Raw genomic sequence first — 26,830 nt, forward strand, 5'->3', positions numbered from 1 at the left:
TGCTCAGCTTGGATGGGGCGGAGTCTCAGGGTGGCGCAGACAAGCTTTGGTTTCCCTTCAGCCCCACCCTAAGAGGGCCCTGTTCTCTGTGTCCCGCAACAATGGCTGCGCGCACCTCTGAGAGAAGGCTGCTCTCGAGTTTTGCCCGCTGCCAGACAGACCATTTTCACTCCGACCAGAGCTGGATATCAGTGCAGTCGGGAGGTTTTGTTTTTCTCCTGAATGAGAAGGCTAGCCACAGGGAGGGCTTCTGTGCTCAGCTAGGGTGGGGCGGAGTATCAGGGTGGCGCAGACAAGCTTTGATTTCCCGTCAGCCCCGCCCTAAGAGGGCCCTGTTCTCCGTGTCCCGCAACAATGGCTGCGTACCTCTGAGAGAAGGCTGCCCTCGAGCTTCACCTGCTGCCAGACAGTCTAGCCTCTCCCCAACCGGAGCTGGATATCAGTGCAGTTGGGAGGTTTTGTTTTCCTCCCTAATGAGAATGCCTGCCATGCGCCTGCTGCCCGCCCTCTCCGCGCGCCGCGAGCAAGCCAGCCACGTATTCAGCTGCTTGCCCTTTCCGTGCTCACGGATCTCTGCACGTCCACAGCTCCTGAGGCTCAGCGTCCTTTTCTCTTTTTTTCTGGTTGTAGAACTTCCGCTCAGCCAGCTTTCTGGTGGTTCTGGACGATGTCCGCTCTGTTTTCCAGTTGTAGTTCCAAAATTGTTGTGGTAGGCAACAATTAGGTGTTCACCTTATGCCGCCATCTTGGTTTCTCTAGGGCTGGTGTTTTTAAATGTACATGTAATTTGTTTTAATTGGGTATGGTAAGACAAATAGACATGGAAGTGATTGTCATGAAGAAAGAAGTTTTTTGAAATTTATTTTTTAAAATATATTTTATTGATTTTTTACAGAGAGGAAGGGAGAGGGAGAGAGAATTAGAAACATTGATGAGAGAGAAACATCAATCAGCTGCCTCCTGTACACTCCCTACTGGGGATGTGCCCGCAATCAAGGTACATGCCCTTGACTGGAACTGAACCTGGGACCCTTGAGTCCGCAGGCCGACACTCTATCCACTGAGCCAAACCAGCCAGGACAAGAAAGAAGTTTTTATATTCACAATATCCCTAGAAACAGGAGACATAGCATGGCATGTGTATGGTAAATGGGAACATGGGCCCCTTCCCATGCTCCAACTCCCCCTCCCACCCTGTGGGAAATATAGTGAAGGCCATCTGGAAGTGGACTGTGAACCTGGCCAGCAACTCGGTCTAAGAAAGGCTAAAGAGAAACTGCTTCTAGATGTGAGCCTGGATTGTAAACAGGTAGTGTTTTGAACTCACACAGGCACGTGCCCCTTCCCCTGCATGCCCTGTTTTTCCCTGTTTTCTGTACTGTATAAAACCTGTGTTGGGAAAGTCTGGGTGGTGGCAAAACAGTAACACCCCCTCCTCACCGCCTGCCTCTTCTGTAAGCCCATCAGCAGGTTGGATGGCACTTAGTGGGACAACTTCACCAGTGGCAGCCAGTGCAACAGTAAACCTCACCAGTTGGCTGTCATCAGTGTGTGCACTTAAGTCCTAATAAACTCACATCTTTCACAGCCACTCCTCCAGGTTATTTCTTTGGAATCCACAAACAACTCACTGAGGTTTTCTGGGACCTCAGCACATTGCATATAACAGCATGCCTCTTAGGGCCACATGGCAAAGCACAGGGTTCATCAAGAGGCAGAAAGAATGAGGGGAAAACATGGGCATGAACCTTTACTGTAGTTTTTATGGGAAGGAATGGGTGAGGCAGGTTATGCAGGTTTAGGATTTGGCTAGTTTGAATAATTTCAGTGGGCTCGTGTGACATAGAGGCTGTGGCCTTGTGTGAGTAGGGTAGGGGAATATTGACTCCTAGAGTATAAGATCTAGATAGAAGAGGTGGCTCAGAGTATAAACTCTGGTTTGGGTTGGTCTGTGTATAAAAGCTGTTTGCTTCTCTAAGAACTGGCTAGCTTTGATAGAGGCAGTGTGTCCTTAGGCAGGGAGGCCCCAGATGCTGGAGCATCAAGAATATCCTCCTTATCTAATAAAAGAGTAATATGCAAATTGACACCAAGACACAAGATGGCCGCCCCATGTGGTCAAAGATGGCTGCCCCCATGTGGACACAAGATGGCCGCCACAAGATGGCCTACAGGGGATGGCAGTTGTGGGAAGTTAGGGGTGACCAGGCCAGCAGAAGAGGGCAGTTGGGGGTGACCAGGCCGGCAGAGGAGGGCAATTGAGGGGGACCCAGGCCTGCAGGGGAGGGCAGTTGCGGGGGATCCAGGCCTGCAGGGGAGGGCAGTTGGGGGGGACCAGGCCTGCAGGGGAGAGCGGTTGGGGGGACCAGGCCTGAGTAAAGGGCAGTTGGGGGGGACCAGGCCTGCAGAGGAGGGCAGTTGGGGTGGGACCAGGCCTGCAGTGGAGGACATTTGGGGGGCACCCAGGCCTGCAGGGGAGGGCAGTTGTGGGCGATCAGGCCAGCAGGGAGGGCAGTTAGGGGTGACCAGGCCAGCAGAGGAGGGCAGTTGGGGGAGACCAGGACTGCAGAGGAGGGCAGTTGGGTTGAGCAGGCCTACAGGGGAGAGCAGTTGGGGTGGACCAGGCCTGCAGGGGAGGGCAGTTGGGGGGGGACCCAGGCCTGCAGGGGAGGGCAGTTGGGGAGGACCAGGCCTGCAGGGTAGGGTAGTTGGTGGGGACCAGGCCTGCAGGGGAGGGCAGTTGTGGATGATCAGACCAGCAGGGAGGGCAGTTAGGGGTGACCGGGCCAGCAGAGGAGGGCAGTTGGGGGGGGGCAGGCCTGCAGGGTAGGGCAGTTGGGAGCCAGCAGTCCTGGATTGTGAGAGGGATGTCCAACCACCTGTTTAGGCCCGATCCCACTGGGCCTAAACGGGCCGTCAGACATCCCTCAAGGGGTCCCAGATTGGAGAGGGTGCAGGCTGGGCTGAGGGACAACCCCCCCCCCATGCACGAATTCTGTGCACCGGGCCTCTAGTAGAAAATAAGAAAATATAATTAATACAGTATTTAGCAATTTTGAAAGCTAGCTCAAAACATTTAGCAAAATCATTTAAATGGTCTTTGCTCCATTTCCTGAAACATGGTGCCCGTGCCCTGATTTCAATTATTGTGGATACTAACTAATAATATTTTTAAGACTATTGATTATATCATTTTAGACCTTTCGGCTATTCTGAAATTATATGTCCTTAGGCAAAAACAGCATATGTGATTAAGTGATGTCCATTTTTTAATAAATACTGGGTTAGAAACCTCACCTCATCTCATGCTACAAAGAATTTGTAGCTCTGTTTTTAACTGGTTTTGGGCAAGTCACTGAGTTGTTTACATCTCCTTCCTGCCACCCTCCTCAAGTGAATTCTGTGTGTGTGTGTGTTGTGTGTGTGTGTGTGTGTGTGTGTGTGTGTGTGTGTGTGTGTACTACAGAGTTGACCATCCTCCAGGAAACAATGAAGAAGTTTTAAAACCTCATGGAATGCCCCTTGCATTTTTCCAGCTAGCGGCCTGCTGCTGTCAGCCCAGCCAAGCCTCCCTTGGAAGGTCAAGTGTTGAAGTCCCTTGGAATGCTAGAAGAAAATTTGGCAAAAGTCCAAGTGTCAAGGACAATAGGCTCTATGCCAAGTTATCTTGTTTAAACTTCATATTCCTATGAGACAGATGCTGTTATTATTCCCCATTTAATAGTTGAGAAAACAGGAGGTGAGCTAGGTTAAATTGCCCAAAGTCATACTGCTGGTGAATACTAAATCAAAATAATGTCAAAATAGAAGGAAACATATTCTTGTTTAAGAGTAGGTGGGACTTTTGAGCCATGCTTATCAGTAAAAACTGTAATGGGCTGCCTTTTTTTGGCTGGCAGGATTGAGGTAAAAATTGAATAACCATTTTTTTCAGAGATGTTATGGAGGGGATTCTCCAACTGCTTGAGAGTTGGATTGGACAGCCTCTGAATATCCCTTGATAATTTTAAGATTCTGTGAGTCGGTGTTCACACCAAAAAATTCACACACAGCATCTGGAGACTCTACCACCAGAGGGCAGTGTCTTCACACTTGGTCCATTTTCACCTAAGGACTCAAACCTGGTTCCCTCTGGAGCTGCTTAAGAGCACCAAGTTTAGAACCATTACAAGGGTGATATGGGCCTATGTGAAGATGGAGCGGGAACTACCAATGGGAGATTACTATCCCTTCTTCTATCAGCTTAAATAATGATTTCTGTCTGCCAATGAATTGGAGAGTTGTCAGACTGCTAATGGTCAAAGGGAAGACACCATTTCCAGAAAGCCGAGGAAAGGTGCGTTCTAGGGGCTGTGAACTGGCAAGGAGCCCTCATAGTGTTGCCCCTGCTACCCCTGCACTCTGAAGACTAGGAAAGTGAAGAGAGGAAAGGATTGAGTAGTGTTAGAAGGTGACAGCAGAAACCCTGTCATACTTGGAATGGTTGAAAGACCCAGGAATATTCAGCCTGGAGAAGAGAAAACCTGGAGAACTGTCTTCCATTAGGGTTGTTCTGCAGGGTCCTGGGTATCAAAACCAGGGTTAGCAAGGGGATACTGCTACGGGGCAGATCTCAGCTTGATTTAAGGAAGAACTTTCTGGTAAAGTCTGGAAGGACTACCTTGGGAGGCCACTCGTTCTCCATCATTCAGTCACAGTGTGTCTATTTTAGGCCTGATCTCTCTAGTTGCTGAGGAATATAGCAGTGAGTAAAACAAAACAATCTGCCCTTATGGAGCTGACCTACCTGTGTCGGAACATATTCTAGAAGATGCTGAGGTGGATCATTTGGAAGCCTCATATATCAGCCAGGATGGATCTTACCATCCCTTCAGTGGATTCCATAACTTCCTGAACTTTATGAAACCTAGATTGGCTTCATATCTCTGAGACTACCCTCTCAAAATTTGCAAAGAACACCACTAAGACTGCATAGTTTTTATGGTTTCAATAGAAACAAGCCTGTGAATTATGATACAGGGACACAACAGAACTCTGATATATTGTAAAAATTGCCTTTGGATTTGGAAGTCTTAGAAAAATAAAAATTCTTCACTTAAAAACAACCTCTAGCCAGTCTATTTTTCATATTTCTTTTATTTAAGCTGCATTGGGACAAGACATTAAAATTTTCCATGTGATGAATTATTTCTAGAGAACAGCCAGGTCACACAGATTTACATATTCCATCCTTGACATGAACATGTAGGATCTCAACTGAAACAGACCCACTGTTACTTTTTTCCAAGTGCTTACACATCTTGATACAGTCTTAGGGAAGCCATGCTAATTTTAATTCCTCTAATTATTGGTATTTATATCCCAAACCCACTTCCCTCCACAGCTATCTTTATTCTTTAGCACCTGTCTCTTTCTGGCTTGCACTTTCCTTTGCATAGCAAACATTCTCAGGAAGACCCAGTTTTCATTTTCATATATTTTTTTCCTCTCAATGGTCTGCTGTTGAGATCTGTATCACCCTAGAGGACAAAAGAGAGAGAGGTTGAGAAAATCCTTGTGGGCCAGAGCTGAAGTTCTGACATCTTTGCCCATTCTTGCTAGAAAAATGCCTGGGCTGGTTCTACACAGGCTTCCTTCCTCATAATGGACACCATTGGGTTATATCTGGCTCATTCTGTGTAAGGCTGTGGTGGTTTAGATAAACCTTCCTTGGGCTTAGCATGCTCAAGCAGGCCTGAATCCCACACAGGCCACTGAGAGGACCAGAGTGTGGTTCCCTGGAATACAATGCTCCCCATGAGCTTGCCTGTGTTGTCTCATGAGGGGCCAAGGGGCTTGTTTTTCTGTTGTGATGTGTTTTCCCAAGAAAGAAAAACTCATTACATCCCACAAATGGATTTTTAAAATTAACAAGATTTCCTTATGGAGATTGTGGGATACTTGCACTCAACAGGGCCTTTCGCAGCCTCACCCATGCCTATCCTGCTAGCTTCATCTCCCTCCCTGTCCATCACTCTTGCCTCATCATGAGCCCCTCTTCTCCAGTCATGATGTACCCTTGTGTGAATCCCACCTCTGCACTTTCACATGTGTTGAACCTTCTATCTGGAGTTCCCTTCTTTCCTTCTCTACCTGGTGTGGCAGCAATTTATTCTTTTTATTTTTTATTATATGTTTTTTTTTTTCATTTATTTTGATATCAGAAACTAACACTCTTATAAAATATGCTGATCATGTCCATGGATGTCATACAGTCTCAATTGCTATAAAAATTTCTAAAAATGTCCTCTTAGTTTCTGTACTTCTGTTATCTTGGAAGGTAAACAGGCACCACCCTTGAGTGGCACTGCTCTAGATTCTTGTACAGGTTACATCCAGTGTGGAGCTGTTTCACACAGCCACTCCAGGTTAAACCAGTCACTCATTCCCTGTGATCCTTTCTCAGGAGAGGCAAACACCACATCACAGATTATTTGCTCACAGCCTTGTGTTGATGTGTGTGTCTACCTCTCCACTGGATTCTGAGCTCCACAAGGGAGGATGGTCTTTCCTACTCATCTCTATATTCCATAGTACAGGCCTAGCCCATATTCAGAGCTTGATAAATATTTGTGGGACTTAATATAATGCCATTTGGAAAACTAAACTCTGTGGGGTCTTGACTCAGTGTTGACTCATGAGCTAGTTTGCTTAAGACATGTCATGGCTACAGATGGCGTATCTGCTCCTATGACCAACAGGGAAACTGGGATAAGAGAGTGAGGATGGATAAAGACATGGATAACAGACCCCAGGGCTTCCAGCCTTATAACCTCTGCATGCTGTTGGCACAGTGATGTGGAGAGAGACCAATCGGACTAGGGCCAGCAGACCCCAGGAATAAACAGTCACCAAGCCAAGGCAGGGGATATGCTTTCTGAGGTGTCTAATTCTGGAGGCTAACACTTAGCAGGTGGAAGGAGCTGAAATGCCTCCTGAGTCTGGATGGTGTAGGAAACCCATCTGGTATCTTCTTTTGGATCTACCTGCACGGTTGATGAGTTCTGGTCATTCCTCCCTTTGGAATAGGGGCTGCTCCCCAGTTCTGCAGGTACCTTTAATTTTGGGGTGAAGTATAAGGATGCCCATGATGAACACCCATTAAATTCTCAATTTAGAACCATAGCATAATAAAACTTTTATAAATTTGTCTCCTGTATTCTTTTTAATTGGTTTTGAATTAAGAAAATAAGAAAGGGCTATTTTAAATTGTCTCTCTAAAATTCCACCTGCACTCAGGCTCAAGAAATGGTACTGCAATGATTATTATTTCCTTAATGCTAGTTATTGAAATTCAACCAGTATTGATGAGATCCTCAAGAAGAATGATACTGTGGGGGATGTGGAAGCTGAATACACGTTGCCTATAAGCTTGCAATTGTCCCTATGGTTGTCCAGTGAAAACAAGCTTGTACTCAGCACCTATTTTCCAGGCTTAGTATTAAGTAACATCAGACATGGAACCTGCTTTCAATGAGCTTTCACTCAGATGGGGACACATCATGACTACCAGCACCTGTGATACAGGTAAATAGCACCACAGCTGAGAGCTTTCAGATTAGAGAGAGAGAGAGAGAGTGTTGCAGCTAAAGGGACAGGGGAAGCTTTGGGGTTCCCATTGTGTGAGATCAGGGCATGACAGTCTGGAAGCCAGGAAGCATAGAAGTCTGAAAAAGCAAAGCAGGAACAGAAGCAGGAAAGGTGAACTTGGAGCATGGCTGTCGAGAGTGGTATCTACACTCACCGGCTGTGAACTGGGACATGGAGAACATCACTCCTCAGAAAGGGTTTTGGAGGAGCCTGTCTTGGACACCTGGATGATCTCAACGGAGGTGATGCCTTTGCCGGCTACACGGTGTCTGGTGCGTAGCTTGTTCAGAGCAGTCTCTGCCATACCAGCCCGCTCCTCAGCATCATCCAGCTCATGTACTGTTTTCCTGTAGCGAGCAAAGGTCTGGTTGGCCTGCTCCTCCTGCAGCGAAGACAGAGTGGAAAGTGGGATGTGAACCTGGCTTGTTCTGATTAAATGTATTCTGTTTGTTTTCTATCCTGCATTGTCATCTAAGAGTGTAATTGTTCTATAAGGCTCTTACAAAACACAGCAGTCCTGGGTCAGGGTCATCCTCCAGCTTACCACGAACAACTGTCTCAATACTTTTAGATAATTCTTTTTGGCCTTGACATCCATATTTCTAAATAAAATGTGCTCTGTTGCTGCTTTTATAATTCATGGTTTTAGGCATTAGTTATTGGGGCCCCGCTTGGAAGTTGTGGATTTAGTTCTTCTCCTAGCCCCCACCACACATTTCCCATCCCCTTGTCTTCCCAGTAAAGATGTAGTTGTTTTATTTAGACCATATTTACTGTATGCCTGGCCTTTATTGAGCCTTTGGGGAAGGGCTTTGAGTAGGTTAGTGGCTGATAGATTCAACATGGTAGCAGAACTGGCAGCAAATGATAGCAAGAGTCAAATATCTATGTCTTGGATGATGGTGGTAAGTGGACATGTGGTGTAGGATTGAGACTTGAAGCCACTATTTGCTAACCATCTGACTTTAACTTTAACATAAATACCCCATACTGGGCTGTTTACTCACTTGTGAAATGGACTGAAAATACCAGATTTCCTGCCTTGCATCAGGAGAATCAAATAAGGGTGGGTCCTTGTGTTTAACAGTATGACCAGGAAAGAGAAGTTATCCGGGCAGAGGCCACAGAGTTAGCAGAAGGACAAAGGAAGCTAAGACCTTCCCTGATTTTAGAGCACACCCTTCAGTGGGTACTTCACCCAACACAGGTGTTCTTAGCGGATAAGTTTGGTTTTTACATATTCTTATTGCCAGTGTGTAGTGTCCAGTCCACTTCTCACATGATAGTGGGGGTGAAGTGCCATAGACATAAGACTCATGGGAGTCGTCTTTTGGCCAATACTTTATTCCTTTCCTGCGGTTAATTCTAATCAAGGCTTGAGACCTGGGCTGGGAAGAAAGGGAGAATTAGGGATGTGTGGTGAGCACCTACCGCCTCTTCAATCTGCCGCTTGTAGACCTTCATCTTGTTCTGTAGCTTCTCCACCAGCTCCTGCATGCGCTGATTGGTCTTGTGGTCCTCCTCTGTCTGGAAGACCAGCTCTTTGAGGCGACGCTCATTCTTCCGTAGAGTCTTGACTGTCTCCACATGCCGTTTCTGCTCGCCATCCAGTTCTGTCTCTAGTTCCTTGATCTGAGGAAGGAGGAGAGGAATGTGGCTGAGGAAGTGTATGTTTTTGAACTTCAGAGCTCAGTGACCTTGGACAGGGATGTCATGGCTACAGTGTCCACTTCCTACCCAGAGGTGAACAGGTGAGCCCTGGATAGGAGGGGTCAGGCCCTTAGTAAATTGGTTACTTTTCCCAGAGCCTCAAGTTTCCTCCTCTGAGAAATGGGAGAGGCAGGGATCAGAAAAGGTGACCAAACCTCCTGGGCCCTTCCAGCTTCAACATTCCAGGAAGTAAAGGCTTATTTTAGGTAAGCAGTAAGAGAGGAATAATATTGGAAACTGAGACTGGGAACAAAGAGGACGAATATATTGGAAACTGCTCTGCTTGGGGGCTAAGGAAATTCTGGGGGAAGATGACAGGGAGAGGAAGTGGAGAGGAGACCTTTGTATAAATAAATTAGAGCTGTTGCCTCAATATCCCTTTCTTTCCCAGCTCTGGAATAACCTCATCAAATGCTGGGCATGTTTTTTGGGAAAGGACCTCCTTCCTCCTCCAGCCTGGCCATGTCTGTCTCCTAGCCCAGCTCAGTGTTGCCCTCACCCTGGTTTCCAGCTTCATGATTGTGCGCTTCCCTCCTTTCAGAGCCAGCTGCTCAGCCTCCTCCATCTTGGCCTGCAAGTCTTTGATGGTGATCTCATAGTTCTTCTTGATCTTCTCCAGGTGCATGCAGTGGTCCTGCTCCTGCCGGAGCTCTTCTGCCATGCGGGCAGCCTGTGGGAGACCAGGAGAAGAGCATGAGCTGGGGCTGGGGCTGCATCCAGGCTCACGGTCCCTTTGAGAGCTGAGGAACCTTGTCTCCCAGTCTCTTGGAAGCCAAGTGGTTGACTTGAGGAACCTCACTAACACACTGCTGGGGTTTGATGGAAGGGGGCTCCAGGCTCCCATGTCCTTCCAAGTGCAAGGGGAGGAGGCAGGGCCATGCACTCATAGCCAGGCCTTCCAATCCTGTGGACTCCACCAGCCTGATGCTCTCCAGCCAATCTCTTTGCTGTATCATCCAAGAGGGGCATAGCACAGAGGGTGGGAAAAGCACAGATCTAGAGTAGGAAGGTGAAGTTCTGTACCCAGCCCCTGTGTGACTTTTGGTAAGTCGTTTTACCCACTCTTCTTACATTCATTACACAAATATTCATGGAGGACCTACTGTGTGCTATGTCTGGGTCTATGCTCTTGAGACATACCACCAAATTAGACCAACAATGTTCCTGAGCTCCTGGCATTTCCATCAAGTGTGAGAAAAGAAAATCTGTATTTTCTCAGCCCTAAAGTGGGATACATAGTATCTACACTCAAGGTCCATGTGAACACCCAAAGGGATACTGGGATAAAAATACTTGGCAGCACATCTTGCCAACATCCACCCCTGAGCCTCTGGTCACAGCACCCATTTTCCTTCCACTAACCCTCCCTTCAAGGCTGGTTTGATGTTCCTCTTTGCCAAAAAGCCTGCCAAGATGAGTCCACATCGATGGCTCCTTTGATCTGTGCCCCCAGGCTGCACTCTCTAATCTCTCACATGATCATGTGTAGCTTGTAAGTGTTCCTCCAGACTCTGGTCTCCTCAGAGCTGGGACCATATCCCTCTGGCAGGGTGCCAGGACTCCATAGTGACTCAAGGAGAGGTGCTGGCCTTCCCTGCCTAGGGTAGCCGGGTCCTCAGCAGGTGGCCTGGCCTGGGGTGCCCTGGCCCCCTCCCACCAGCAGCAGGCAGTGCACACACTTACGTCAGTCATGGCTTTCTTGGCCCTCTCATCAGCTGAGCGGAACTCGCTGATGAGCTCCTCGTGCTCGTTGGAGATGCGCTGGACATCTGATTCCAACTTGCGCTTGACCACCAGGAGGCTTTGGTTCTGGAGGAGGAAATGAAAGAATTGCTGTGAGACAGGAGTCTGCACAGCCCTTTTGTTTCCAGGAAAGAAAATGACCCTCTCCTAGACATGCTTGTCAGACACCCTAATAGGAAATGGCTCTAGGACCCTGCTTGGAGTGAGGGTCTTTCCTCTGTATTCTTCTCTGGATTTTAGAGCAGAATTTGCATCATGAGGAGCCCAGGAATAACATCATTTAGGCCTGAGGAGGATGGAAGCTCTAGAAAAATTCTGAACTCAGAGCTTGGAAAACCCAGTTCAAGGTTGGGTACTTCCACCTAGAGATGGATGAATTCCTTACCTCTAGGCGTTTGGCTTCTAGTCTCCAAATGGGATAACCCCTATATGTCCCATGTACATTTTTTCTTTTGGTAAATTCACATGAGATGATGAGTAAGTATTAAGCCACGCCAGTAAAGGACTGCACTGTGAACAGTAAGCAGTACTGGTGTTTCCATTAGTAGCAGACGGAACTCCCAATGTTGACCATGGTTAAACCACTCAAGTCTTTGGCCTATTATTTTCTTCATTTATAAAATGAAAGTCAAACTTTGGAATATTCTAGATCACTCCCAGTTCTGAAGTTCTAGCCTCAGCTACACTTGTTTAAAATTGGCTTAATAGTTAGACTTTTCTGCAGAGTTTCTAAAAGTTTAGATTTCTGGGGTTCTATCATGGATCCACTGGATCAGAATCTCCAGGGGAGTCTCTGGGAGCCTGTCTTTAAAAGCTGTACACAACAGTGTACATGTGGTTAACACACTGTGCTGTGCATGGAACATGGCTAATATGGTACATTTTTAAAAAAATATATTTTATTGATTTTTTACAGAGAGGAAGAGAGAGGGATAGAGAGCTAGAAACATCGATGAGAGAGAAACATCGATCAGCTGCCTCCTGCACAACCCCTACTGGGGATGTGCCCGCAACCAAGGTACATGCCCTTGACCAGAATCGAACCCGGGACCCTTGAGTCCGCAGGCCAACGCTCTATCCACTGAGCCAAACCGGTTTTGGCTAAGATGGTACATTTTATGTTATTATTATTATTTTTACCGTAACAACAACAACAACAACAAAGTTCTGCTGGTGAGTTTCGAGGACTTGAGGAATGAGGACATTAGCTGCCTCTGAATTCTGAGGGGGAGCTCACAGGTCTGGGCACCATTCTGGACTTGCCCTGGCATCCTGAGTATGAGTTTCCATGGCACTTCCCAGGGAGCCACCATCCTACCTGGACGTTGACCTCGTTGTGTCGCTCTGTGATCTCCACCACCTCTTGTTCCAGCAGCTTGCGGGAGCGCTCGCTGCCCTCCAGGGCTGAGCGCACCTCCTCCAGCTCCGTTTGCAGCAGGCTTAGCCGCCTCTCCTGCAGGTTGTACTGCTCCCGTAGCTCCTCGTGCTGCCTGGCGTCCTCATCCATCTGGACCTGCAGATCCTGGGGGACAAGAAGACACAATCTGAGCTCATCTCTTTGAGCTGGCCAGGACTAAGGGTGCTCTGACCTTCACAGACCTGGCTCAGGAGGGAGCTGGGTGGAAATGGGGAAATGAAGTCACAGCCTGGTGTTTACAGCAGGGCCTCTCAAGAGGCCTTCCTCAATGAGCTTTGACAGTTATACCCCCACTGGCTAATCCCTCTCTTCCCCTGTCTTGTTATTTCTCCATAGCACTTACCATTTTTTTATACTACAGTTTTATTTATTTGTTGCTTATTGTCTACATGCAGAGATATTTGTTGTTTCATCCATTCTCCTACCCCTAGCACTTATACAGAGCCTGGACAGAGCAGGTCTCCAATAAACACATGTTGAATGCATGGATCCAGCTATACATGCTTTAAAGACCAACCTGATGATGAAGAGTGATAAAGGAGGACTTCAACTCTATTTGTGTTTATTTCTTAAGGTGGGTGAGTAGTGGATACATGGGTGTTTATATTCTTTATTTTTCTATGTCTGAAATCATTTATAATAAGTAAAAAATGATTTAAAAAATTAAGACAGGTCCAACTTCCTGTTTCCCTCCTTTCCCCTCTTATTCCAGTGGTCCTGGATATGGACTATGGTAGTTGGGACCTCTTATTTATTTATTTTAATAATTTCAGAGAGGCAGGGAGAGGGGAAGAGAAATAGAAACATTAATGATGAGAAAGAATCATTGATTGGCTGCCTCTTGCACTCCCCACACTGGGGATCGAGCCCTCAACCCAGGGCATGTGCCCTGACTGGAAATCGAACCTGGGACCCTTCAGTCCGCAGGCCGATGCTCTATCCATGGAGCCGTACCAGCTGGGCGGGACCTCTCATTTATAGTCTCCAAGTCTCCTGCTCCCTGGAATGCCAGCCACCCCATATTCTCACTCTCTTGTCTTTATCCTAGCTGAAGACATGCATGAAGTTAGCTTTCTGAAAGCATGTAGGCTTGGGGTTGGCTTGCTTTGTGATTAGTTCTTTTCCCCTCCCAGGTCACTACCTTGAGTTGCTGTTGTAGCCTTTTCAGGGTCTTCACAAGTTCGCTGTTGTTCTTGTTGGCATGGTCCAGCTGGATTTCCATTTCATTCAGGTCAGTCTCCATCTTCTTCTTCAGGCGAAGTGCCTCTGCCCGGCCCTTGGCTTCTGCCTCCAGGCTGGTCTGCAAAGACTCAATGGCCCGCTGGTGGTTCTTCCTACAAGGCCAAGCAGAGAAGGCCTTGACGTACTGGACAAGCACATTCAGTCTGTGCTAAACCTCCCTAGATAAGAGACTTCTGAGCATCAACATGAGTATAGCAATCATGTTAAGAAACTAAATTATCTTTTCTTAAAGTATTTAAGTGAGGGAGCTTTGGAAAAAGGAATGGAAGGTGAAAATTTACCACATGTCTTTTGTGACATTGATCCATTTAACCTGAAAAACAGTCCTGCAAGAAAACTGAGGTTCCAAGATGGTGAAAAACATGCCAAAAGTCATCCATTTAGCCCACAATGAGTTGCATTCAAACCTAGATGCTGAGGTCCAGTTTTATTTATTATGAAATAGGAGTTTTTATTATACAAGTTAGATATATACTTATCTTCAAAACAATTCATTGATTGTTCTTAATATATATATTAATTATATTGTAATCAACATAATAAACATTTCCATAAAGCCCTCATATAAGCTGTATTAATATCCTTTTATAAGAGGGGACCAGAGGAATTAATTTAAATGTTAAAAAAATAAATGTTTCATTGAGGCAAATAAATGATTAGCATGTAAAGATCCTGTCCACATTATGCTTACCTCTGCCTCACTCCTGAACACCCACTATGTGTAGGCATGTTGCTGGATTTGTAGCACTTTAAGGTGTATTCAATTTGTAGATATGGGCAAGATTATCATGACATTATCAAAAGTGAACAAAATTGAAACTCATTTTGGCTTAAAAATAAATACAAGCAAAAATGTTGGAAAAAAAATTAAAGATCTAAATAAATGGAAAGACATTTATGTTTATGGATTTAATATTGTTAAAGTGGGATTAAATGCAATCTAGTCACAAATAACCACACATTGTATGATTCCATTTATATGAAATGTTCAGAATAGGCAAATTAAAAAAAACAGAAAGTAGATTAGTTGTTGCCTAGGGCTGGGGCTGGTGGTAGTGGTGGGGGTGAAATGGGGTTTGACTACTAAAGTAAATGGTATTTCTTTGGGGGTGTGATTAAAATGTTCTAAAATTGTAGTGATAGTTGCACAACTAAAAACCATTGAATTTTCCCCTTAACATGGGTAAATTGTATGGTATGTGAATTATATCTTAATAAAGCTGTTGTAAACACACACACACACACACACACACACACACACACACACAGTGGCATAGCTAGAAATTTAGGGTGAGGGTCAGGTTTAGCCTACTGGCTATAGAGTCATTGGCTTTTCTTCACAACATGCTTTCATATCTATAATTTAATTTAATCTTTTCCACATCTCAGAGAGAGGTGATTAGGAAGCTGTCATCTTCTCATCTGTTAGCTGGGAGAATTGCATCACAGGTAGTTTTTTCTAATTCTTTATTGTGGCAAAATATACATCAAATGAAATTTACTATCTAACCATTTTTAAGCATACAGTTCAGTGGTATTAAATACATTCATGATGTTGTGCTACCATCTATCTCCATAACTCTTTTAATCTTATAAAAAAAAACTCTATACCCATTAAATAATAACCCCCATTTCTTCCTTCCCCACAGCCCCTTGCAAATACCATTCTACTTTCTGTCTCTATAATTTTGAGTACTCTAAATACTTCATAGAAGTAGAATCATACAATATTTGTCCTTTTATAACTGGCTTATTTCACTTAGCATAATGTTCTCAAGGTTTATCTATGTTTTATCATGTGTCAGAACTCCCTTCCTTTTTAAGGTTAAATAATTTTCCATTGTATGTGTATATCACATTTTGTTTATCCATTTGTCATTATTATTGGATTATTTCCATCTTTTAACTATTAAGACTAATGCTGCTATGAATACAGATATACAAATATCTCTTTTAGAACCTGCTTCAAATTCTTTTGGGTATATATCCAGAAGTGAAAATGCTAGGTTATATAGTAATCCTATTTAAAAATATTTGAGGAATCTCCATACTGTTTTCCATAACAGCTGTACCATTTTACATTCCCACAACAGTATAAAAGGATTCCAAATTCTCTACATCATCAACAACACTTGCTATTTTCTGTGTGTTTTTTTTAAATAGTTGCCCTTGTATTGGGTGTGAGGTAGTATCTAATTGTAGTTTTGATTTGCACTTCCCTAATAAATAGTAATATTGAGCATCTTTTCATGTGTTTATTGGCCATTTGTATATCTTCTTTGGAGAAATGTCTATTCAAGTCTTTTGTTCATTTTTTGATTGGATTATTATTTCATGGGGTTTTGTGATGAATCATTGAAGTAAGACATTTCAAAGTGTTTGTTAACCACAGAGTACCCCATCTGTATAAAGTACTACCATTATTACCGTTCAACAGATGTGGAAACTGAGGTTCAGAGAGGTTCATCTAATTTGCCCAAGATCACATGACTAGTAAGTGGCAGAGACCCAGATTTCTGAACTCTGCTCCATCATGCTATCAGTCAGCCTCCCATCCTGTCAGCCCCATACCTCGTAGCTTCAAATTCTTCCTCTTTCTCATGAATTCTCCGGTCAATGTCAGCTTTAACCTGAGCCAGTTCCAACTGAATTCGAATCACTTTGCTCTCTTCAACCTGCCAGGAATGTAAATGTCAGTCTTTCTGTCTAAGCAGGTTTGCAGACCCTTGCCAAGTGTTCAGCCCCCAAAGAGACAGCCACGAGGTTACCTCCAGGGAAGACTCAGCTTCCTCTAGGGCCACTTGGAGTTCGTCCTTCTCAATCTCTAATTTTTTCTTCAACTTCTGCAGCTCATGCACACTCCGTCCTCCCTCGCCCAGCTGATCAATCAGTTCTTTTATCTCCTCTGAGAAAAATAATATTCTTGTTAATAAGGTGCATGAGGACTACCAGCTTCCCAGGATCATGGCATGTGGCACAGATATTCCTCCACTGGGGCCACAAGCAGGCACTCCTAGCCTCATTGTATCAAAAGAGAAGCAATACACTCCAAGTCATGGATTTGTGGAGCATCAGGGCTTTGAGTGGATCCAAGCTCCTCTTTTTATAGATGAGGGTCTGAAGCCCAGAGAAGAGTAAGCAAGCACAGAGTAGCTTTAGGGCCAGTGCCCAGAACTCTAGGGGCTGTCAGTTCTATATGCAAGGCCTTGCTTTCTGGAGACACACCCCCACAGCACCCCCCAGGCCTCAAATTCCAGCCTGAAACTCTTATATGTAAGGAATAAGTATACATATGTATATTACTTACATGACAGATGTAAGGGCTAAAATAAAATCTACTGAGCCTTTATTTGTGCCAGCTCTTCTACTAAGTGAAGACTTGACACATTTTATTGTATTTCATTAGCATAACAACCTTACAAGGAAGGCAGTATTATTTCCCTATCTTATAGATGAGGAAATGGAGACACAGATAGTTAAAGTAACTCACTTGCCTGAAGTTATATTACTGAGTGCTCGAGTGCTTCTACAAAACTCTTGCCCGACAGTCAACAAACATTTATTGTGCACCTACTGTGTGCCAGTTGCTTAAACCCATGATGTGCCTGGGAGAAAGAGGGCTCTGGCTGTGTCTTTGTCCCTGCAGACCCACCTGCCTGCCCTTGACTCACCCTGCAGGGTCTTGTTCTCCTTCTTCACTGACTCAAGGTGCTCGATGGACTCCTCGTAGGCGGTCTTGATCTTGAAGCTCTCTGTCATGTACATGCGGCACTCCTTCTGTGAACTGTCCACCTCCACCTGCAGCTCCTCGCACTTCTGCTGCCACTCAGCCAGCATCTTGTCAAAGACCCGTTGCTTCTTGTCCAGGGCGGCAGCTGCAGCATTGGCCTAGGGAGAGATGGGGATGGTCTCTGACTTTCCTGCCCCTTTCCCCTCCTGCTGCCCCCTCCCTTCCTTTCCTCTCCTTCCCCAGTGACTCTGGTGACCACAGACTTCTTGGGGATTGGGATATAATTCAACATTTATGGCACAAGCACAGGCTTAGGGAGTCAGGAAAGAGCTACATTCTAGTTCTAAAACCTCTGCTACTAGATGTGTGACCTTGGGCAGTCTACCTGACTTCCTAGGCTAGAATTTTATCAAGTGTAAAATGAGGAATCTGGGCCACAACATCCTTCCCAGATTTATGACATTCCCCCAATTCCCCATAATGTATTTCTCTATAATGTATTAATATACGTTATACATCCATTGTCCAACTCAGAGATGGGCTTGGTATTATTTTTCTGTGAATCAAAGCTGATTACTCTTAGACATTATTTTTTTCATAGATTTTCATCTTTTTCATAACTCTCTGGTAACTATATATTTGCTGCTGTGCAATACCAGATTTTGTAAATTTCTGCGTTATTTCCTAATTTGGGAGTAGCAAAACCTTTTTGGGTTTTAGGACGATTTTCTGAAGCCTTTCTCATGGATGTGACCTTCTGCCCTCACAGCTGGCATGAAGCAATGGTCCTGTCTAGACCAAGACCAGGTTGATATGGAAAGGCAGTGGATCTTATTTAATTCGGCTGAAGACTGGCAAATCAGCCTGAACCCCAAAGATGCAAAGAGGAATATTTAGCCACACAAACTCTGTGGGGCATGGTTTTTATGAGAGAATAGGGAACAGGGATAATATGTTACATGACTTCCTGGGACTAAATTTTATCCTTGTCATGGATCTATTTAAATAGTGGCTTGTTGAGTGTTAAGATCTAGAATTATGAGTATATATAAACACATATTCAAGCAGGAGCCTGTTTTCAGTGGGCCTGAATATATACCCTGTGTTTCATCCCCATAGGCCACTATTTCTTCCTGTTCACCCAGGACATATGACAGTCTCATCCCGCTCTCTGTGGTCCCTTAGACCTGGCAAATAGGCAGCCTTTGAGCCTTTAACCTTCTGACCTTTTCCAAGTCAATGGTGAGGTCCTCGACTTCTGCCTGGAGCCTCTGTTTATTCTTTTCAAGGGAGGCAGCCCGGGCCTGGGCGGCTTCAGCTGTCTCTTCCGCTTCCTGGAGCCTGGCAGCCAGTTTCCTCCTACGGATGAGGGCAAGAGGGGCAATCAAGGAAACAGAGGAGCCCACAGGCAGGGGGCCCGGGAGTGTGGTGCTGAGCTCTAGGGTGACATGGACAAGATGAAGCAATCACTTCCATTCTTTAATTCAACAAGTATTTGTTTCTATTCTGTGCCAAGTATTGTTCTAGGCATTAGGGAAGCAGCAGTAAACAAAACGGACTAAGATCTCTGCCCTCATGGAAGTTCTGTTCTAGGCGGGACAGACAATACACAACATATAGACATAGCACTATGGAGAAAATAAAGCAGGGAAGGGGACACATGAGCAAAGGCCTCAGAGAGGGTGGGTGAGGGGCCCGTGGGTGTCTGGGGTGGAAATTCCAGGCAGAGAGAGGTGAGGGAAGAGATTTAGGTTTAGCCGGGAGTGAGAGCAGGCAGCTGCTGGCTGCTCCTGGATAGCTCACAGTAGAAAATAGAAAAGGGCTGGGGGGCAGGAGGTGGGAGTTACAGGAAGGCAATTTAGGCTCAATCTTTGAAGATCTTTAGATAAAAGATTTGGAAGGCGCAGTGGTTACTGCTATCCTGTCACCACAAATTCCAGTGAGTGGAAGGCACAGTAAGGAGGCACAGGGCTCACATGCAGGGCTTCCCTGGGTGGGCGGGCCCATGGCACCCAAGCAGCCTCTGATGCAAGAGGCCAGCTCAGAGCCACATCTCTGTGTCCCCTTTTATTTCCTCAGGCCCTTCAAGCAGAGTGTCCACTTCTCTAGTTTGTGAATGAGGACTCGAGGACATTTACCACAGAGCTGGGGAAAGGCAGAGTGGAAACCTTAGCCACGGGGTGTGGTCTGTGTACTGCCAGCATCACAGAGAGGCTCCACCCCAGACACACCAGGCCTGTGGAGGCTTCCTAAGCACTTCAGAGGCAGAGGAGCCGCCTGGAGGGGGAGCCCCTGCTCCTGACTTCCCTGTCTGACCTAGCACTTAAGGCGGAGGATGAGGCAAGAGAGCCCTTGATGATGGAACCTGAAGGCTGGCGGTGAGTGGGCTCCCCTGTCTAGACACTCATCGCTCCTTTAGAGGAACCTGCAAACTGCCTTCTTCTGGTCTCAGCTGTGGCTGATGGTGGGGAGATCCCCAGGGCCCACCCTCCCGCTTGGCCTTCCCGGCTCTCCTGCCATAGTTGAGCTCACTTGGTCTCCTCCAGCTCCTCAGTCCTTTGGATGGCATCAGTCTCATACTTGGTCCTCCAGGTGGTCACCTCGGTGTTGAGTTTGGACACTAGGCGCTGCAGCTCTGTCTTGCCTCCCTGCTCCTCCTCCAGCTGTTCCTTCAGCAAGTCCAGGTCGTGCTTGGTGTTGGCGAGACTCACCACAGCTGTGCTGCGAGACTGTGGAGACCACACGAGCCTGTCAGAGGCCCGCTGGTCTCTCCACGGCCCAACAGTGCAGCAAGTAAAGGGGAAAAATACCACCAGGGTTTATATTCCTTTTTTTCCCCCCAATTACTGTCCATAAGATACATATTTTCACTTAGTCATAGTTAACTTTTTTACTTGTTAGTGGATCAAGTATTTTTCATGCTCCTTCTACATCTTCATAAACTATAACTTTCTTCAAGGAGGCTGCTCTGTCACCCACACCCCAGCCCCCAACGAACCTTGGACTCCTCATCCAGCTGCCTCTTGTAATCGTCCACCTGTGATGTCAGCGATGTCTTTATCCTCAGGATTTGATTGAGTCGGCTCTGGGATTCTTCATATTCACGGCTCAGCTCACTATTTTCAGCTGGGTGAGAACGAAATGGGAGAAGTATTGGATGAAGAACTGGCTCCTCAGCCAGATCCTGAGCTCCCTCAGGGCATTGCTCCCAAAGTGGCGACTGAGTTGGAATGGGGAGCACAGTGACCACCACACCAGCCACCCAAATGAAGTCATCCCAGGGATGGAGCAAGTGCCCAAGAGCTGCCAGCCTCCAAGTGACTTGCCTAGGGCAAAGGGCTTTATTCAAATAACAAAGCCCTGACCCTTGGCAGGAGATACAGCAAAGGAGTTTGGAGAAGACAGCGGGGCAGAGTGTTTACTTTGTAAACTGTATTTGTCACGGTCCCAGAACCTACTACATTCCTGTCACTTGTGGACTGATTGCTGAACCGGAGGACAGAAAGAAATGCATGAATCAGAGGAAGACCAGGCTTCTGGTTCTGCTCTGTAAGTCATTAGTTTTGTCACCTCATCTCACTGAGCTTCACTTTTTTCATCTGTCAAATGGGGATATTGATTTTAAAAAGTATTACAGGACGTGGGAATAAGGTCAAAGGATACCTGCAGGTTCTCTGGTGTCACACTGGAGCTTGTCTAACCCAAGGGGTGTTTTCTTCTCTCAGGGAGTGCAACTTTGTTTGACTTACTGTTTACTCCAGTTAGAGCCCAGCCTCTGCAAAGTTAGGTGTTAAACTGGATAGTAATAAGTTCCAAATTATTAAAGTCTTAGAGATGCAAAGGATTTCTTCTGATAGAAAAACAAAAACAGCCCTGGCTGGTGTGGCTTAATTGGTTGAGTGTCGTCCTGTGCACTTAACAGTTGTCTGTTCATTCCTGGTCAGGGCACTTGCTGGATTGTGGGCTTGATCCCTGGTAGGGGGTGCGCAGGAGGCAGCTGGTTGATGTAGCACTTCTACATCAATGTTTCTCTCTCCCTCTCTCCCTCTCCCTTCCTCTCTGTCTAAAAATCAACTTTAAAACTCTTAAAAAAGAAAATAAGAAAAACCAAAACCAAACTCAGAGGTTGCAGTGTTGTTGTCTTGTAGGACAGTAACCAGTTTTGTATCTAACTTAGCAGATTTCCTTGAGCACTCCTTTTCCACTGACTATGAAAATCTCACCCCGCATGTTCTTCAAAGGCAGCTTTACCATTTTTCTGGTTCCCTGATTAGGACACATGTTCACTTTATGTTAGTATGTGGGTCATGTTTTAAAATGTTTAAAAAGTGTCAGTATGACTGCCCCCCCCTGCTGATCTCACAGGATGAGAGAACTGATATGAAAATACTTTGTATAGTGTTCTCCATTTTACACTATAAAAATGTGACTTGGAACATTCTGAGGGTAAAATAAAATCTCCTTGTCTCATCACAGAGGATGCGAATTTTCCAAAGCCAAGAAAGCTCTGAGGAGAGGACCTAGGTACTCTTTCAGTTTCCCTGCGAATCCCTCTTCCATTCCATGTACTGTTTTTTAGGAAGCTGCAGGGAGGAATGAGCTCACCTTGGAGGCGTGTCCTGATGGCATTGATTTCTGCCTGGTTTCTCTCCAGCTCAGCCACTTTGGCGTTGGCTTCTGCTAAGCTGTCTTCCAGCTTTCGGACATGGGCCTCGGCATTCATCTGCCCAGGAACAGTGCATTCAGTGGGGAAATGCGGCCAGGCTGCATGTACTAGGGGAACCCAGGCCAGGCCTTCCCTTCCTTCCACCTGGGTTTGCCTAGTGTAGGCTCCCAGGTTTCCAACTCCTTGAGGATCTCTCTATATAAAAGCCTAATATGCAAATTTCCCCATTGGGAGTTTGACCAGGAGACCGGGAGTTTGATTGCTCACTATGATGTGTGCTGACCACCAGGGGGTGGCACAGAATGAAGGAAGGCCCCGGCAGCAGCTGGCAGCCGGAAGGGTCCGATTGGCCCTGATCGCCGGCCAGGCCTAGGGACCCTACCCATGCATGAATTTCATGCACTGGGCCTCTAGTATAGTCAATGTAATGATGAGCTTAATAGCACACATTTATTGCCAGGGACTTTTGAAACCTTCACAAAAGTGCTTTGAGGCAGGGATTATTATTATCCCCATTTTATATATGAGGAAACTGAGGCATAGTTATGTAGCTTGGCCAAGGTTATATACACAGTTGGTGGGGTCTGTGAAAGGTTCACCTCGGTTCCCTTCACAACATCTAGAACAGGTGGGGAGCCTTTTTTCTGCCAAGGGCCATTTGGATATTTATAATATTACTAGAGGCCCAGTGCATGAAATTCGTGCACTTGGGGGGGGGGTGTCCCTCAGTCCAGCCTGCACCCTCTCGCAGTCTGGGAGCCCCGGGGGGAGTGGGCCTAAGTTGTCAGTCGGACATCCTTAGTGCTGCTGCGGAGGCAGGAGAGGCTCCCGCCACCGCCACTGTGCTCACCAGCGTGAACCTGGCTTCTGGCTGAGTGTCTGCCCCCTGCGTTGAGTGTCTGCCCCCTGGTGGTCAGTGCGTGTCATAGAGACTGGTTGTTCCGCTGTTCGGTCGATTTGCATATTAGCCTTTTATTATATAGGATTTGCTTATTATAACTCACTTAATATAAATTTATGTTGCTATGAAAAATGCTCTTAGATTTATTGACTTTTGAGTGCCACCTCTGGTTGTCTTAGAAGGGCTAGACCAAATGATTTCATGGGCCTTATATGGCCCATGGGCCAGACATTCCCCACCTCTGATCTAGACCTTAACTCAGGCCTGCTGGGGGCTCAGGGAATATTTGTGTAAGAGCTAATGCCGGAGCACCTCCATGGTTCTGGGAGGGGGCTTTCCTCACCTTGGACTTCTGCACATTCTCCATGCTGGCATTGAGGTCGTCGATCTCGGCCTTCATGACCTGCTTGTCCTTCTCCAGCTTGGACTTGACCCTCTGCAGGTTCTCCACATGCTCTGTCAACTCAGCCATGGAATCTGTGTGTTTCTTGCGCAGGGTGGAGGCCGTTGCCTCACTCTGCAAGGCTGCCTCCTCCAGCTCCCGCCGCAGTTTCAGCAGCTCGGCCTCCCGCTTGCGATTCTGCTCAATCTGGGGGTAGAGGAGAAGCAGGGCTTAGCAGGACTGGTTGGCACTGGTCTCCTTGGGGTGGACACTGCTCACCTGCTCAGTGGTCCTTTGATATTCCTGTACCCCACTAATGAGATGCCCTGATTGAAATATCAATCCTAAGCCTCTGGGTGGGTTGCCTATAGGGTTTGTTTAGATAGTGTTGTGTGTTGAATTATGTTTCCCTCAAAGATATGTTTAACCTGGATGGAATTGGAGAACATTATGCTAAGTGAAATAAGCCAGTCAATGAAAGAAAAATACCACATGATCTCACTCATTTATGGATAGTAAAGAACATTATAAACTGATGAACAAAAAGATAGATACAGAGACAGTAAAGCATCAAACAGACTTTCAAATTACAGGGGGAAAGTTACGGAGAGGTGGGGGAGATAAGAAATCAAACGAAGGACTTGTATGCATGCATATAAGCATAAACAATGGATGCAAAACTCTGGGGGGTGAGGGCATGTATGGGTGTGGGGTGGGGGGGGGTAATGGTAAGATATGTACACATATAATACCTCAATAAAAAAAAATGTCAAAAAAAAAAAAGATATGTTTAAATCTTAACCCCGATACTTGATTTGACCTTATTTGGGAATAGGGTCTTTGCAGATGTACGCAAGTTAAAATGTCATATTGGATTAGGGTGGGCCCTAATCTCTAATTACTGGTTGTCTTTGTAAGAGGAGGGAAATTTGAACCCAGAGAGACACACAAGATAAAGGCCATGAGAGAGGCAGAGACTGGACCATGCAGCTATTAGAAAGAAACAGCAAAGATTGTCTGCCAATCATGAGGAGCTAGGAGAGAGGCCTGGAACAGATTCTTTCTCAGAGCCTTCAGAAGGAACCCACCAGGAAGCCCCTATCTATAGCTCTTGCTCTAATGGCCCCCTGTTATTCTCTTAACTCCCTGCAGTGCTAGAGATAGTCCCTTTGTTAATGCCCCTCATTCAAACCATCTGGGATGATTTTGTTTTCTGCCAGGATCCGACCCCAGCTGGACACCTGCTTCAGTTCAGCTCCACAAGGAGCAGACTGTGGCCAGAATGATGAAGCCACAGGACATGGAGTCCGGGGGCCACCGGAAAGGATATCCAGCCTTCCAGTGATAAGGGACGCCATTCATGCTCTCTGCTCTGATCCAGGGTCCACATTTGCAAGAGAGCTGACTTCATGAAATTATGAGAGTCTCATGTGGCTTCTGGTAGTCTCCATGATGCCTGCTTGTGAGGTAGAGGAAGACACATTCCACCCCAGGAGGCATGGCTCAGATTCCAGCCCCCATTCACCTCTCAGTGGGGTGCTCTTGGAGTGTGTAACCTGGTCTATATTTTCTGTATTGTGGTGCTTTGACATCTGGGGCTTTGCTGACTCCAGAAGGATGGCCCCTCCCAGGTTTACCTAATTCCTAGAGGTAGCAAACTATTCCATTTCAATCGCAACCAACCAATCTAGAGCCTCCCCACCCCCCAATTCCTTCTTTCATGTGGCTCTCACACTCTCAGCTACTATCCACTTACCAGAATTACTCATGGCCAAGTACTAGACAACTAGGGATGGCCCCTATGCCCCAGAGCCCTCCAAAATGGTCCGAGCTAGCCAATCTAAGCCTGCTCCCATGCCTTCCTCAGAAACCATAACAAAGGCTTTCTCATAATTCCCCTTCCCTCTGCCCCCTGAATGACCCTGGTGCTTCCCTGTGTGGCTCTGCCTGGCATGCCCCCTCCTTTTGGGAACTGTAGCAAACTACAGTTGGACCCTTGAACAATGCAGGTTTGAACTATGTGGGTCTATTGAACTGTGGTCAATTGAAAAAAAAAAAGTGTGTATAAATATACCCATGTGGTTCAAATCTGTGTTGTTCAAGGGTCACTGTACCTCTTCAATGGCAATCTTCTCATCTTTTGGCCTTACTGTACCTCAAAGTTTTTTTTATTAATACAATGTATTTTATTTTTTATTTACTTTATTTTATTTTTTAATTTCTTTATTGATTATGGTATCACATAATTGTCCTCATCTTCCTATTCCCATTCTGAACCCCTCCCCACATATGCTCCTACCCCCCTGTTGTCCATGACCACTGGTTAGGCTTATATGTATGCATATAAGTCCTTTGGTTGATCTCTCCCCCTTTACCCCACCCTCCCCTGCCTTCCCTCTGAGGTTTGACAGTCTGGTCGATGCTTCCCTGTCGCTGGGTCTGTTTTTTGTTCTTCAGCTTATGTTGTTCGTTATTTCCCTTAGATGCGAATACACTGTATTTTAGAATACCCGCCCTCTGCATGCAATCCAAATCCTGCTTCTATTAGTGTCACTAAGGAGCCCCAGAAGGAAGTGGACCAAATCAGCCTCTCTCTTGCCTACTTTTTTTTAATTTTTATTTTTTATTACTAATCAGTTTCTCTTCAAGGTAGCCCCAGGAATTCAGCAAAAACTAGGTGGTCTTTATCCCACTGTTTATCATCCCTATAGGCAGGCAGGATTGGGGTCCCCAGGTTCCCCGAGGATGGTACCTGAGCAGATGTGGCTCCCCCAGCCTCTTCCAGCCTGTCGCTGAGGTCTTCAAGGTCCCGGGACAGGTCACTGCGTTGTTTCTCCACCTGGGGTAAGAGTGAATGACACTGACTGAAGCCATCCATAAGTCCCTCTTTCCACATGATGTTTGTGGAGCCAGGGGCCTGCGCTTGGGGAGCTCTGCACTCTGCCTGCCACCACACATGCTCAGGGAAGGATGCTGTCTGTCCTTCTCCTTGCACTGGGTGGACCTTAGTGCCCATCCTGCCCGCCCCCCAGCCCAGTTTGGCTGAATCTGGAGTTTAGGCATCTTATGATTTATTTCCCATCATCTTTATTGCCTCATTTCCTGTAGGATCCCTGCCCTCAACCCTCCCTCCACTCTTTGCTCTTCCTTTTACACCTTAGTTCCTGTGCAGGGAGGTGCTATTTCATTGCCTTGGCCTGAAATTCCTCCCTGCCTCAGCCTGTTGAATTCAGTCTTTGAATTCCTAAGCTAATGTTGCCTCTACAACCTGTCCCAGGCAGAGTTAGCCTTCTCTCCTTGGTTTCATACCACAAGCAGCATCTTTGCATCTTACATGATATTTAATGTCCACGTGTTACACAGTGCCTGGCACACAGTAGGTGCTAACAATGAGGCCTTTTCAACTGGAA

The 26,830-nt window shown here is 46.1% G+C and overlaps 1 protein-coding gene across 1 annotated transcript in view; it reads right to left on the minus strand.

Annotated features, from left to right (window-relative positions):
* Positions 1 to 5,080: 5,080 nt before the first annotated feature.
* The window catches only part of LOC103285956 (myosin-16), a 55,996-nt gene continuing 34,246 nt past the window's right edge, over positions 5,081 to 26,830 (minus strand). The window contains exons 28-43 of the mRNA XM_054714931.1: positions 26,173 to 26,259; positions 23,382 to 23,627; positions 22,077 to 22,194; positions 20,470 to 20,597; positions 20,004 to 20,200; positions 18,698 to 18,830; positions 17,413 to 17,629; positions 16,510 to 16,646; positions 16,313 to 16,416; positions 13,641 to 13,833; positions 12,401 to 12,604; positions 11,023 to 11,148; positions 9,839 to 10,009; positions 9,061 to 9,261; positions 7,784 to 8,011; positions 5,081 to 5,519 (exon numbers count right to left, since the gene is read on the minus strand). Of these exons, the coding sequence (XP_054570906.1) occupies positions 7,811 to 8,011; positions 9,061 to 9,261; positions 9,839 to 10,009; positions 11,023 to 11,148; positions 12,401 to 12,604; positions 13,641 to 13,833; positions 16,313 to 16,416; positions 16,510 to 16,646; positions 17,413 to 17,629; positions 18,698 to 18,830; positions 20,004 to 20,200; positions 20,470 to 20,597; positions 22,077 to 22,194; positions 23,382 to 23,627; positions 26,173 to 26,259 (2,463 nt within the window). The 3' untranslated portion in view covers positions 5,081 to 5,519; positions 7,784 to 7,810. The remainder of the gene's footprint in view (positions 5,520 to 7,783; positions 8,012 to 9,060; positions 9,262 to 9,838; positions 10,010 to 11,022; positions 11,149 to 12,400; positions 12,605 to 13,640; positions 13,834 to 16,312; positions 16,417 to 16,509; positions 16,647 to 17,412; positions 17,630 to 18,697; positions 18,831 to 20,003; positions 20,201 to 20,469; positions 20,598 to 22,076; positions 22,195 to 23,381; positions 23,628 to 26,172; positions 26,260 to 26,830) is intronic.

Source organism: Eptesicus fuscus, chromosome 4 (assembly GCF_027574615.1).
Source record: "Eptesicus fuscus isolate TK198812 chromosome 4, DD_ASM_mEF_20220401, whole genome shotgun sequence".
NCBI classification, from domain to species: Eukaryota; Metazoa; Chordata; class Mammalia; order Chiroptera; family Vespertilionidae; genus Eptesicus; species Eptesicus fuscus.